We start from the raw sequence: 15,030 nt of genomic DNA on the forward strand, positions 1-15,030 counted from the left end.
TTGCATTTTCTCTCTATATTGAGCTCCTATTCTGCGATATAAGAAAAGAGAAAGTGTTTAGTCAGCAGAGTCGCTGCCCATCTTTAGGCGCAGGCTGAAAACTCACCTCTTCAAGAAGTACTACCCTGAGCCTTCCTCGTAGCACTTATTGCACTCGTATTAGTTGTTGCACTTACTGTATTCGTATCAGTTCGCTGCACTTATTGAATTTGTATTTGTTTACTGCACTTATCCTATTCATAGTAGTTTGTAGCACTTACTATATTCGGATTAGTCTGTTGCAATTATTGTTTTCGTAGTAATTTGCCTCTGCACTATACTTTTGCTCTGGTTTATGCTTTAAGATGCTTGTTTAAGAAAGGAGATGCACTTATGACTTCTGGTGACTAGTAGTTCTCTTGAATACCTATGTTGAATACACTTCCTGTAAGTCGCTTTGGATAAAAGCGTCTGCTAAATGACTGTAATGTAATGTAATGTAATGTTTAATCTTTGTGTGGAAGAAGAAGTTTGATAGGCGAGGAGAGCAAAACACATGAAAATGTTCTGATGACTGGCTTTGACCAGGCCAGCAGTGTGCTGGGGTGTCCACTGGATACGGTGGAGGTGGTGGGAGACAGGAGGATGATGGCCAAGCTGTCATCCCTGATGAACAACACCTCCCACCCCATGCAGGACACCCTGGCAGCTCTGTGCAGCTCCTTCACCACCGGCTGCTTCACCCCCGGTGTGTGAAGGAGAGGTACCGCAGGTCCTTCCTTCTGGCTGCTCTCACATGACACTAAAAACCTGTGCAATACAAATACACTGTGCAATAATGGTTATAATAATTATTCTGTCTATATCTGTATTCATCAGTTATTGTGGATTCTTTACTGTTTATTGCTCAGTTGCTTATTTATAATACTTATTTTTGATCTTGTTTTTTTACTATGTCTCTTGTTTGCACTATCCTCTATGCTGCTGTAATCCTGTAAATTTCCCCGCTGCGGGACTAATAAAGGATTATCTTATCTTATCTTATCTTTGCTCTGTTCTCTTGTGCTGCAGGTAACTGAGCCTGTGAATTGAGAGAGAGAGAGAGAAACACCAGAATGGGAATGCTACAGTAGCAAGACTGTGCCAGAACTGAGGAAAATCTTTCACCCCTCTGCTGCATTTAGAGCCGCTGCAAATTTTTTCGTGGCAGCTTGACAGCAGAGCAGTTTGACAAAAAGACAAGACGTTGGATGCATCCCCCGCTTGAGCGAGAGCCTAGGGATGTATAATGACTAATTGAAACTCGCTGAATCAATGGACAAGAGGAAGTACCCTGGCACAATGTTCAGGCAAGCGGATGGGTCATCTAAAAGACGCCCTTGTGGTGGAAGCGGGCCGCCCCAGCCTCCACCAGCCTCTTCCTCTATCCAGCAGGGTCGTATCCGGGCTGTGGAGGTCGCAAGAGGAAGAACAGGGTATGGCTTCACACTGTCAGGCCAAGGTCCATGTGTCCTCAGCTGCATCCTGAAAGGCAGCCCTGCAGACTATGTCGGTCTGCGTTCAGGAGACCACATTCTCTCAGTCAATGACATCAATGTCTCCAAGGCGTCGCATGAAGACGTGGTCAAGCTGATCGGACGCTGCTCTGGTGTCCTGAAGCTGGTCATCGCTGAGGGGGAACGTCACAGGCGGCACCATCACCACCAACGCGCTGCAGCAAGTCGTCACCAGAGCAGCAACGCAATGGCAGCGTCTTACCTGGACTCATGCTCGAGTGACGATGAGTTGGATGGTTTCTATGACAACAGCGTCAACAACAACAATAACAGCAGGCCAGGCGGTGGAGCCCGTGGGGGCTGGTACAAACCCAAACTGGATTCTAAGCAGCTGGGCATCAACAGGGCAGAGAAGGTTGTGGCAGAGCTTCAGTCCGGAGGAATTTTCAACATGATCTTCGAGAACTCCAGCCAGTCCTCCAGCAGCTCAGACAAGGACAGACCTGGACCCAGCTCGTCTTCAAAGCCACGTCCGCTGTCTGACCCAGAGTTCCCTCCGTATCAGACCGCCTCCCGTTCCCAGAGCAACCCCAACCTGCTCTCTGAGGAGGAGATGGCCCATGTTCTGAATGACGACTCAGTCTTCCTGGACGCAGACTTCCGTCATCTCCACCTTCAACAACACGAGCAGGAGCCAGAGTTGGATGTGGGAGATGGGGGCGACTTTGGCCTAGAGCCCAGCGAGGGCATTCTCAACGTGGGCATGATTGTTGGCTATCTGGGCTCCATTGAGCTGGCTTCCATAGGGGCCAGCTTAGAGAGTGACAGCCTGCAAGCCATCAGATGCAGCATGAGGCGCCTTCGTGCCGAGCAGAAGATCCACTCACTGGTTCTTATGAAGGTGCGATTTAATGTTTTGTAAACCATCTGATGATAATAACTTGTTAACCATATATACTTATATACTATATAGATGGATATATTCCTTTATTGATCCCCATGGGGGAAATTCGGGTGTTGCAGCAGGTCAAATACAGATAAACAGATAATCAATAAAATAAAACATTTTATACAATAAAAATAGAAATAAGTAAAAAGCTCAGATATGATTTGAGCATACGAATCCGAAAAATAAACAATAAGATTTTTCTTGATTTTTCAAGATATTTCAGCATAATAAAGACAGAGTATCTGGTAACTGGGATTATCTGTATTTTTCCTGGTAACAAATTCTATTATGTGTTCACTATTTCCTACCAGGTGATGCATGACAGCGTGCGTCTTTGCAGTGACAGAGGTCAGGTTCTGGCCACCTATCCTGCAGAGAAACTGGCCTTCAGCGCCTGCTGTCCTGATGACCGTCGATTCTTCGGACTGGTCACGATGCAGGCCACCGATGACCACGACGACTGTCCCTTCAGCAACGGACGAGATGAAGAGGGCAGTTTGAGGACTTCCTGTCACGTGTTCATTGTGGACCCAGAGCTCTGTCACCACCAGGTATGACCAGATAATTTTATTGTAACATCATTAAGGAGCCCTATAAAATGAAAATATAATCACAGGAAAAAGAGATGTCATTTATTCAAGAAAAAAAAGTTAGAATAAAAAGTCTTTATTCGGTAGTTGTTCAAAATGCTGACCTGTTTCAACCTCTCAAGATGTACTATATATATGTACTATTTTTTATATAACAAACTAAGCCAAACTTCTCAATATGCAGCAGTGGGAAATTTTGAATTAACAACCGGCTGTTAATGACATTTACATAAACACACTCTAAAATACCCAAATTATGTTTGAAATGAGAAAATATGGGATTTAAAAATAACTTATAAAAAAAGTAGTTTAAAATCCAATCATTAATGCTAAACCTAAAGTTAGTTTGATCTAGTGTCGGTGCTGCTTATCAGCCTGACACACAGTAAATGAACCGCTACATTATCTGTAAATAGAATCAGCTAGCGACAATTCAAACATTTTTCAATGCAGTTTTGTCATAGAGAAAGTGACAGAGTGATACATTATGGAAAATGTCTATCCCATCCGCTGACACTCTCCCGGTGACTGTTGCTTCCTCAGGTCCATTTAGGTGTAGCAAGAAGGTTTGGCTTCGAGTGCACCCCCGACCCAGACACAGGAGGCTGCCTGGAGTTCCCACCCAGTTCTCAGCCTCTCCTCCAGTTTGTCTCCGTCCTCTACCGGGACATGGGGGACAACATAGAGGGAGTCCGTGCCCGGGCCTTCCACGATCCAGACAACGACGCCCAGCAGAACCACAGCACCAGCAGCAACAGCGACAGCGGGATCGGCAACTTTTTACCAGAAGAGAAAAGCAACAGAGTGCTTCTAGTGGACCTCGGAGGTCCTCCTAACCACAACCACGTCTCTGGGCCGCGCCACTGGGACAGCCCACCTTCATCCCAGCAGGCCTGGAGCCCCACCCTCGGAGCTGCAGCCCCTCACCCACCTCCTCCTCCTCTGCCGGCTCTGAGAAATGGCCACTACCGTCACGAGCCACACCTGGCTGACCTCCCTCACCCTCTCCCCTTGGCTCACCCCGATGTCCCCGGCAGGCACTCTCGAGGAGCCCACCCACACCACTACTCGCAAGGGAAGCGGGGAGGAGCTGTAGGGGGAGGAGAAAAGAGAGGGAGTGGAGGAGTAGGTGCAGGGGTGGAGTCGCAGCGGTGGCTGCCAGTCCATGTGCTGAGGGACTGGCGTCAGCAGCACCACCACAGCCACCTCCAGGGCCTGAGCAGCGACCAGGAGTCCTACGCCGAATCCACCGACGGATGGTCATCAGCTAACTGCAGCACCCTGCCCCCACCCATGAGTAAGATCCCGGCCGACCGCTACCGGGCCCCACTGGCCCCCGGGGACCACCTGCCACCACCTGTGGGGAGCCAACCTCCTCCTCCTCCTCCACCTCCCCACTCCCACACCCACCGGCTGGCTGTTCAGAAAGATGAGTGGGCAAAGAAGCTATTCGGTGCTGGGGAGAGAGCTGGAGCAGAGAGAGGAGAAAGAGAGAAGAAACGAGGGAATTCAAAGGAGGGAGAGAAAAAGGTACGGTTTTTTTATAAAGATATTAACATGTTCTAATAAGTAATACCTTAAATTTTCAAGCTGATCACATATGTCGTTTTTATTCCAAATTGTCAGCCCATATATCGTCAGTCTCTCTACAATACTGCATTCATTAATGTGTTATGCTGTGCCAGTTTGTGGGCGGTGGGCTTTTGGAGGAGTTGTGTTAAATTTGACCATGAGATGAGAAACCCGGGCAGCAGGTAGCTTCCCCCATCACACCCCCCCGCTGTGGAAATTTACTCTGACTAGAGTGTGTCCAAGCCTACAGTTTATTGAGGCTATAAATCCATCTGTGTTCGTCCCACTGCGCTCCATCGCATCCTCACCCTCTTCACCTCAAGGCCCAGCAATTATCTCTCTCACTCAGAAAAGTAAAACTTTTCACTGGTTTTGACAGTTGCTATGAACCTTGTTCACTCCACCAGTATAGCACTATCCCTGTGCTATATTAAATAATGTGAGCACCCCAGTTGGCTCTCTCCCCAGACTCAGTACAGGTAGATTGATAAGTTATTTATCCCCACTGCTCCAGTATCAGATCATGTATTATGCACTAGCCAGACATCTGCCTTCACCTGGAAACCACCTGTTTACCACCGTAATGAGACTCAAACAGCACAGCAGGCTTGAGACTAGTTTTAATGAAGTCATTGTAACGTGTTAGTATAGTGTTTGTTTGATTTAATTCAAGCATTTGTTTGCCTACATATGAAATATTAAAGACATTCAAACCACATCCTTACATTAGTTAAGTAACAAGTAAATGAAAACTTCCAATTAAGGTTAATTTACCGTTGGATACATTGGCTGCATTATTTTGTGAGAAGAAATGAACAGTGCATTATTGACTGGCTGTGTATTGTTTCCCGAGAATAGAGAGGAAGCGTTGCAGACAAAGAGTGACAAATATATCCAGCCTGACTGGATTCCTTCTGTATTAACCTCTGCAGCCCGACTGAATCTTAAGAAGTATGAAGGAAACAGAAGCATTGTCTACATTTACATATCAGAACCAAGGATAGACTCTTGTTTCCTTGATAGTAATGGAGGCTGGTGCTTCCCCACAGTCATACTTGTGGTGGACAGGGTCCCAGGGGACAATCAAAGGAAGTGTTTACAAGGCCAGAACAGAGTAGAGGCTGACAGTGACAGGAAGGTGGATGTTAACCCCTCCGAACAATGTCCTCTGACTGGAGACACAGAGTGTCGGAGGCTGCGGCAGACATGGTAAGCCATGATTACCGGTAGTCAAAATAAAATGCTGATTCAGGTGTGACAAATGTAGCTTTAGTGTATTGCTGTAGAAGTCCTTCTGTTTTTCACAAGAAATACTTAATTATTTAAATATTAGAACTGACTTGTTTATACTTACGTATATGGGTAGTACATTGTGTTGTCCATAATCCGTAATATATTTTTAGTTTTTGCCACCTGGTGGCACTGTTTCACTATCTAAACCTCCATAAGCCTCCTGCACTCTCATCGCTGTGCATGGGAAACAAATGTAGGTTTTCATTAAAAAAGCTATACATCCATTTTGGAAGTTCTTTGGTACCTGAAATTCATCTGCTTACATGAAAGAAAACAGAAATTTGAGTAAGTAATTGTAGAAATAATTACACATATTTTTTTTATATATGTACATGTAACAGTCATGTCTATTCTTTACCGTAATCTGTCCAGTTTTCTTGTCCTTGTCCCTAGCTGTTATTTCTATTTCTGACTAACTACATTGTTAGAGAAGCAAAAGCACAGAGTCAAATTCTTTCTTTGTGCCGGCATATTCAACCCATAAAGCTGATTCTGAATGAACGTCTTTGAATTTAGGCTATGTAATAGAGACACAAACAGGCAGTTGAATCATGACTCTAGAAATGTGCTACAGTGATGTCATGATTTTCTTTTTAATGTATTATATAATCAAAGATGTAACCATTTAAATACGTTGACTGTACGGCTTTCGGATATTTCAGCCTGTTATACTGCAGTTGTGTTATTTTTTAAACGGAGTATTGTGTGTGTTTGTTTTTTATGTTGACAGCTGTGCTGTTGTAAACAGGAAGGACGCCACTTTTCTGTGACATTGATAGTGTGTGTGTGTGTGTGTGTGTGTGTGTGTGTGTGTGTGTTGTGTGTACTTGTGTGAGTGTGCGACTGGGGTACAAGATCATCTGTACAGATAAGTGAGTTTTCCTCTCAAATATAGTCCTTCAGAGGTCTCTCTGTCAAAGTTCTTGTGCAGCCACACCCAAAACAACCAGTGAGTCAGATCAACACTTTATCATTTCCTTTTTAATCCAAATCTCAGCATCTCTTATAAAACCTTTTGATTTCTTTGTGCTTCATTGCGATTACATATAAGGCTCGTTTTAAACTGACCAGGTGAAACAGAGGTCAAGTGAGCGTGTTTGCGTCCTCATATGCAAGTGTTCAAATCGGTTTTATTGAACACTCACACACACAGACGCAGGGTTGCCTCAGTATCCAGGCAACGGCGCTGGTCATCTCCTGATGAAACGCTGACAAGACCTGCTTCTTATCAACGCGTCAGATTCAACATGTGTCACAGTCTGGCCTCTGGAGCCTCTCAGGATTAATTACTCATCAGTCAGCTTGGGTCCACTGACATACACGCTCTCCGCTACGGCATACGGACATTCACTAAATGCCATTTGTGAGAGGAAAGAAGCAGCATTTTTCTGTTGTCTCTAAAGACAACAGTTGTTAAAAGGCTAATTGAAGACTTGTGAATGCAACGCAAGACTTAGCTTCCTCTCCTCTTTGGTTTACAGCACTACTCAGTGTGGTTACATCATTGTCAGATGGCTTTGGACAATAAATCCTGATGACCCTGTGACTAATTTTCTCATGGGCTCATTTCATGCCGCCGTTTATGGCATCTTGTAACAGCTGGCCAGTTATCGCTTCACTCCAGTTAGTGGGTTTACACTGCACTCGTACTTACAAAATTATTTTACCATCTTGAATATTCTTTATATATATATTATTATTATTAAGTCAAAGTACATTAAGTGAACACAGTAATGAAACTTCCTCAGTTACAGCTCTATAAGTGTCTCTGTCGTTGTGTCTGTCCTGTTTGTGTGTCGGTGTGTGTTTCTCTGTGCTGTGCCTGTGTTTGAGGGGTTGACTAAAGAACTATCTGGTACTGCAAGCGAAAAGTACAGGACTGTACATGCCGCCCCTAACATGTGGAATTTAACATTTAAGTGGAAAAAGAGAAGCTCATCCTGACTAGACATGCATGTGTAGCAGATGACAGCTTCAGGCAAGGCTGCACAAATCTCTTTATGTCAGCGTCCGTGTTAAACTGTCTGCAAGTTGTGTCTTTATTTAGGTGGCACTTAGACATTAAATGTTATATAACACCTGTCCCTCCAAACACATGCACTCACACATAGCAACCAGTGTGAGCGGTGTGTTACTGTATTATTTGGTGTTTGCATATTTACTGTGGATGTTTTTTTCTTTAAGTTTCCATATTATAGGATGTTGGAGGTTGATATTTATACCAATATTAATATTGGATAAAGATACAGTGGGTACGGAAAGTATTCAGACCCCTTTAAATTTTTCACTCTTTGTTTCATTGCAGCCATTTGCTAAAATCGAAAAAGTTCATTTTTTTTCGCATTAATGTACACTCAGCAACCCATCTTGACAGAAAAAAACAGAAATGTAGAAATTTTTGCAAATTTATTAAAAAAGAAAAACTGAAATATCACATGGTCATAAGTATTCAGACCCTTTGCTCAGTATTGAGTAGAAGCACCCTTTTGAGCTAGTACAGCCATGAGTCTTCTTGGGAATGATGCAACAAGTTTCTCACACCTGGATTTGGGGATCCTCTGCCATTCTTCCTTGCAGATCCTCTCCAGTTCTGTCAGGTTGGATGGTGAACGTTGGTGGACAGCCATTTTCAGGTCTCTCCAGAGATGCTGAGAATTGGGTTTAGGTCAGGGCTCTGGCTGGGCCAGTCAAGAATGGTCACAGACTTGTTCCGAAGCCACTCCTTTGTTATTTTAGCTGTGTGCTTCGGGTCATTGTCTTGTTGTCTGAGGTCCTGAGCACTCTGGAGGAGGTTTTCTTCCAGGATATCTCTGTACTTGGCCGCATTCATCTTTCCTTCAATTGCAACCAGTCGTCCTGTCCCTGCAGCTGAAAAACACCCCCATAGCATGATGCTGCCACCACCATGTTTCACTGTTGGGATTGTATTGGGCAGGTGATGAGCAGTGCCTGGTTTTCTCCACACATACCGCTTAGAATTAACGCCAAAAAGTTCAATCTTGGTCTCATCAGACCAGAGAATCTTATTTCTCATAGTTTGGGAGTCCTCCATGTGTTTTTTGGCAAACTCTATGCGGGCTTTCATATGTCTTGCACTGAGGAGAGGCTTCCGTCGGGCCACTCTGCCATAAAGCCCCGACTGGTGGAGGGCTGCAGTGATAGTTGACTTTGTGGAACTTTCTCCCATCTCCCTACTGCATCTCTGGAGCTCAGCCACAGTGATCTTTGGGTTCTTCTTTACCTCTCTCACCAAGGCTCTTCTCCCACGATTGCTCAGTTTGGCTGGACGGCCAGGTCTAGGAAGAGTTCTGGTCATCCCATACTTCTTCCATTTAAGGATTATGGAGGCCACTGCTGCAGAAATTCTTTTGTAACCTTGGCCAGATCTGTGCCTTGCCACAATTCTGTCTCTGAGCTCCTTGGGCAGTTCCTTCGACCTCATGATTCTCATTTGTTCTGACATGCACTGTGAGCTGTAAGGTCTTATATAGACAGGTGTGTGCCTTTCCTAATCAAGTCCAATCAGTTTAATTAAACACAGCTGGACTCCAATGAAGGAGTAGAACCATCTCAAGGAGGATCAGAAGAAATGGACAGCAAAGGGTGTGAATACTTATGACCATGTGATATTTCAGTTTTTCTTTTTTAATAAATTTGCAAAAATTTCTACATTTCTGTTTTTTTCTGTCAAGATGGGTTGCTGAGTGTACATTAATGCGAAAAAAAATGAACTTTTTCGATTTTAGCAAATGGCTGCAATGAAACAAAGAGTGAAAAATTTAAAGGGGTCTGAATACTTTCCGTACCCACTGTATATCTTTTGTTTTTCCTTCACTTTTTTTTTTACATAAACACATAACATAAACAATTTTATTGTTAAAGATTCCTTAATTATTATTAAGAACTGTAACCAGGATATCTACTGAAGGGCTACAACCTTTTACAATCTGAAATAAACTGTAGTACTGTCTGATGGACAAACTGTGATAAAGACACTTTTCAACCCTCAACATCTCTTTGGACATATCTGTGCTCAAATTCCTTGTTACTTATCATCAAACATATATATATATATATATGTTTGATACCGTCCATTGATATATATATATATATATATATATATATATATATATATATATATATATATAATATATATATGTATATATATATATATATATATAATATATATATATGTATGTATATATATATATAATATATATATGTATGTATATATAATATATGTATATATATATATATATATATGTATATATATATATATATATATGCCGAAGCTAATATCGGACACCATATCGGGTGCTCTCTAATTCTTATATTTCTTTATTGTCATGTGATTGTTTTAAAGAGTGACAGAAAGTTTGAGGCGAGAGAGGGTGAGGGATGACGTGATATCTCAGACCACCAAATAATCTTCCACCCTTCAGTTTTATGTCATTATTTCAAGTCATAAAGGGTATTGTTTGCTGTTTCCTGGTCAAGGGATTAGAACTAGCAACCTCAAAACTAGCGTTCTTCTCTGACTTTAATGCTTCTGCCACCTCTCCTCTTTATGTACTCTATTACATGATAACTGAACCTGTATATATATTTTCTCTCCTCAGGGTGGTCGGTTCAGAGGTCTGACCATGGGCTTCCCTCCTCTCCCCCATCGCTCCTCAGCCAGACGCTCCTTTGGACGCTCCAAACGTCTCAGCCTGGCCCGCTCTCTGGATGACCTGGAGGTAGGAGCTTATGCATGCACACATATTAACACACACTAACAGACAAACACAGACACACACACACACACACACACACACACACACACACACACACACACACACACACACACACACACACACACACACACACACACACACACACACACACACACACAGACATATAGTACTTACATCTGCCAACAAAGTGGTGAGTGTTATTGCAGTGCCCAAGCTCAGACTGAACATTGTGTAATCGTCACATTTGAGCCACACCAGCACCGTCCATCTCTAATAATAGCAGCTCATGCTCATCATACATACTCACATGACACACCGATAACTCTTCTCATATCGCCATGGCAACATACACACAGTCATGGACAGAGCCAGTGTATAGAAAGATCCAACAGACATTTACAGGCTGGCATTTATGGATTTGGACTATAACTGCAGTGAGGCTTTGATATCATGGAATTTCTTAACATTAACTGAGGTTACTATGAGATGTATACAGCCGTACATTTAGGTGTAGAAGTAGTGTATATTTTGCTGACTGGGGGAAGTATGCCAACACTGTTGCAAGATTAATACTTATGTTCTCATTTTAGCTGCAAGAAATGACCTGGTACCCAGTCATTTGAGAGCCATGAGTTTTGCACTTACAATATGCCTATTTAGTAAACCATTGTATAACTAGGAAGTCTGCAGCGGCTGCTGTAGTACTCAGAGAGCAACGATACAATAGACTGCTCATATGCAGACTTGCTGTTAGGGCTACCACTGTAAATGCCCTTTAGACAGGCCCTAGGTTTGAACAAGATTATATTCATCTTCATTGTGTTTAGCATACATGGCATTGCATTTCCAGCAGCTATTTTTGTCATCTTTTTTGCCTCTTAAAGCAAGTAAAAAACTGTTTCTTAACTCGCTACAGGATAATATTATTATACATTCATGTTCAACTAAAGTAGAACGTGCTGAGCACAATTCATAACTGTTGTTTGGGTCCTATGAGATAGAGATCAGAAGAAAGCTAAATGCTTCCGCCGTTTAGTGGCTACTGAGGCACCATGGGAGCAGATAAGCACATCCCTCAATGTCTTATGAGTAGTATTTTTTTTTATTTACATTTTTTGCATGTTTCTTTTAATGGACAGCTCAGTTAAGAGAGAGACAGGAAGTACGGGGAAAAAGGGAGTGAGACTGGGAATTACATGCTACATAAATCCCTGGCTGGATTCAAATTGGAGATTATGTCCCAAACTGTTGGACCCATTTTTAGTTAAAGTGTCTGTGTGAATTTTCTTTATGATAAACATCTTCTGAGCTAATCAGAAGGGAAAATCAATTTGCAGATCACTTGGCAGGAACTCGGTTACACTTTGTACTCTGCTGTGCTATGTCCTTGTTGTACTGTCAGTCCAAATGTTAAACAGGCTCTTAACACCAACCACCAGAACGTTTTACACATATCTGTCATTACATTACATTACATTACATTACATTACAGTCATTTAGCAGACGCTTTTATCCAAAGCGACTTACAGGAAGTGTATTCAACATAGGTATTCAAGAGAACTACTAGTCACCAGAAGTCATAAGTGCATCTCCTTTCTTAAACAAGCATCTCAAAGCATAAGCCAGAGCAAAAGTATAGTGCAGAGGCAGATTACTACGAAAACAATAATTGCAACAGACTAATCCGAATATAATAAGTGCTACAAACTACTACGAATAGGATAAGTGCAGTAAACAAATACAAATTCAATAAGTGCAGCGAACTGATACGAATACAGTAAGTGCAGCAACTAATACGAGTCACATAATTCATTTTCTTTTACTCATGACACAGATAATAACAAAAATGATTCATCATCGGGTGTTAACATCGGAAGCACTGGTGCATTTGAATTCCCCACCATTGTGTGTGTGTGTGTGTGTGTGTGTGTTTCATACAGGAGTAGATCTTTCTCTGTGCCACTGTCAGATCATCCCATGGCAGGATTCCTCTCCTCTTTTCTCATCACCCCCTCCCCCAACCCTCCACCCCCTCTATTCTACCTTTTTCTTCCGGTCGTTAGGCCTTTTTCCTCTTGCTTCTTATGCGGTAATGTCCACAAACAGAGAGGGCTTTGTGTTGTGAGAGGGGTGAGGAGAGAGGGATGTGTGGTGTGTGTGTGTGTGTGTGTGTGTGTGTGTGTGTGTGTGTGTGTGTGTGTGTGTGTGTGTGTGTGTGTGTGTGTGTGTGTGTGTGTGTGTGTGTGTGTGTGTGTGTGTGTGTGTGTGTGTGTGTGTGTGAGTTGTGGTGATGGTGGTGGGGGGTAATGGGGTTCGAAGTGTTAGCCTGCACTTCTAATGAGCTCTGATGAGCAACAAGCTGACATTCCCCTCGTTAGTGAGGCCTCGACACAAAAGCATAGAGTATATAGACGCACGCACACTCACACGCACACACTCAGGACAGAAGATTACACTATAATTCCTAACACACACACACACACACACACACACACACACACACACACACACACACACACACACACACACACAGTTCTCATCCATCTTGTTAGCTGGGCAATTGAAGCTTATCCATGTGTGTGTGTGTGTGTGTGTGTGTGTGTGTGTGTGTGTGTGTGTGTGTGTGTGTGTGTGTGTGTGTGTGTGTGTGTGTGGATTTGTGTGCAGAGTACTGTATGTATATGTGTTTGTCTGCCTGAGCTTGAGGCTTGCAGCTTGTCTTGTGATGGGTCTGATTGTAGAGTTTAACCATTTCACACTCACACACACACATACACACACATACACTTAACAGACAGACAATGTCTTATGAAAGCAATTAGAGGAAGGAAGTAAGACGTTGTGTGTCTGGATTTCAGTTGTCTCATGAACTTGTCTCGTCCTAAAAGCATGCCAGCTAAAGAACATTGTTAAAAAATACCAGCTCAACCTTGTTTTAAAGTACTAATGTTGAAAACCACAGAAAGCTGTTTCAAACCCCACAGTCAACCCAGTAAGAAGCAGCCTCACAGCCAGATTAATGAATTCACCATTTCAAAAAATGGCGACACAACCAATCCTCAAGTGGTCCTTGAGGGTAAAAATGTGAACAACAAGTGATTGTGGGTCCGACCTGTGTTAGCTGTTTTCTAAATACGATTGCAAGGCTGATTGCTACCTATTATTATGTTGCAGCTACATGATAGGTGGCGGAAGATTAATTTTCTCTTCCAGTGGCACTTGAATGCTGGTGGAAGACATGTTGAACAGTGGCGGCAGTGTTCACTAGGTTGTGTCTGGGCATCCAATTCACTGCCTTCAAATAAAATTAAAAGGGTTGACTGTAGCCACTTTTGGGCTGTCTACAAATAATAGCTCCTTTCACACAGAGATTTCACAATACTGTCGTAAAGAAGATCAGCCATTACGCCAGCTTTGCTTTTTCACTCCGCACATTAGCGTAATCAGTGTGTGATTTCAGATAGCATGCCGGCATCACAAGAGCAGAAGAGGCGTTGCGTTTAAAACGGCAGCGTAGGAGTTACGACCGTATTCATTCCTTTAAAGGTTCAAAATTTCTGTGTTGGACGACATGGTTGACATTTAGTTCGTGGCTTGTTTTAACTGTTTTTGTACTTTTGTTGCATTTCTGACAGGCACATTTGCTGTATGCCCCTCGTGGTCGATACATGTGTTACTTTGAACAAGTCTGGCCTAAAGCTCAGAACCTATCGGATATCTGTCCGATCGGGACTTAGCCTCTGAGGGCCACGGTCAGAATTTTTTGGGATCCAGTGTAGTCAGCGAAAATCCTGTTGAAGGCTATCCAGGCCAAGACTTCCTCTTCTGTGTGCCGGTCATTGTTTATAGTGTGATTAGCAATTTGAGACGCTAGAGTGGAGTTGAGAGACGACGTCTACGACCGTTTTTCCCAAATAGCCAATTAGCCAAGCTTATAAAAAGCTAAATTGTTGTGATTGCATTTCGGCCAACGCGTTCCACCTCTTTTGCTCTCCACAAGGACTTTTAACTTGCTTGCTACCAAAGCCTGCTGAAAGGTGATTGGTCAATACTACTTGGAATACAAATGGAAACCAGATACTCAAATTTTGTCCCGTTCCCTAAAGATTCTACATTCATATCCAAATATCTCTTTATAGTTATTAGGACTATATTTATAAAAGCACTTGCATTTAACAACTGTGACCACAGGTGTTGCCAAATCCATCAAAATTGAATTCTTACAAGCTTGTAAATTGTACTCCTAAAAATTGATGAAAGGGTTGGAGGTGCTGCTAAAAGAAGAAAGGTTTGACCTCCTTTCTACACAGGATCTACAGCATTCTACTTTTGTAAATTTCATAACTGTCATAACATTTCCAACACTTTGGATTTTTCTAGATTTGCCCGGCTTCTACACGTTGAAGCCGGGCAGT

General features: G+C 42.9%; 1 protein-coding gene across 5 annotated transcripts in view; it reads left to right on the plus strand.

Moving 5' to 3' along the window:
- Positions 1-15,030, plus strand: part of rgs12b (regulator of G protein signaling 12b) — a 43,678-nt gene that overhangs the window by 504 nt on the left and 28,144 nt on the right. For all 5 annotated transcript variants that reach the window (XM_054603580.1, XM_054603579.1, XM_054603582.1 and 2 more), the window contains exons 2-5: positions 1,051-2,376; positions 2,736-2,975; positions 3,558-4,544; positions 10,499-10,618. In XM_054603580.1, the coding sequence (XP_054459555.1) occupies positions 1,294-2,376; positions 2,736-2,975; positions 3,558-4,544; positions 10,499-10,618 (2,430 nt within the window). In that variant the 5' untranslated portion in view covers positions 1,051-1,293. The remainder of the gene's footprint in view (positions 1-1,050; positions 2,377-2,735; positions 2,976-3,557; positions 4,545-10,498; positions 10,619-15,030) is intronic.

This window comes from Anoplopoma fimbria, chromosome 9 (assembly GCF_027596085.1).
Source record: "Anoplopoma fimbria isolate UVic2021 breed Golden Eagle Sablefish chromosome 9, Afim_UVic_2022, whole genome shotgun sequence".
In the NCBI taxonomy this organism is placed as follows: domain Eukaryota; kingdom Metazoa; phylum Chordata; class Actinopteri; order Perciformes; family Anoplopomatidae; genus Anoplopoma; species Anoplopoma fimbria.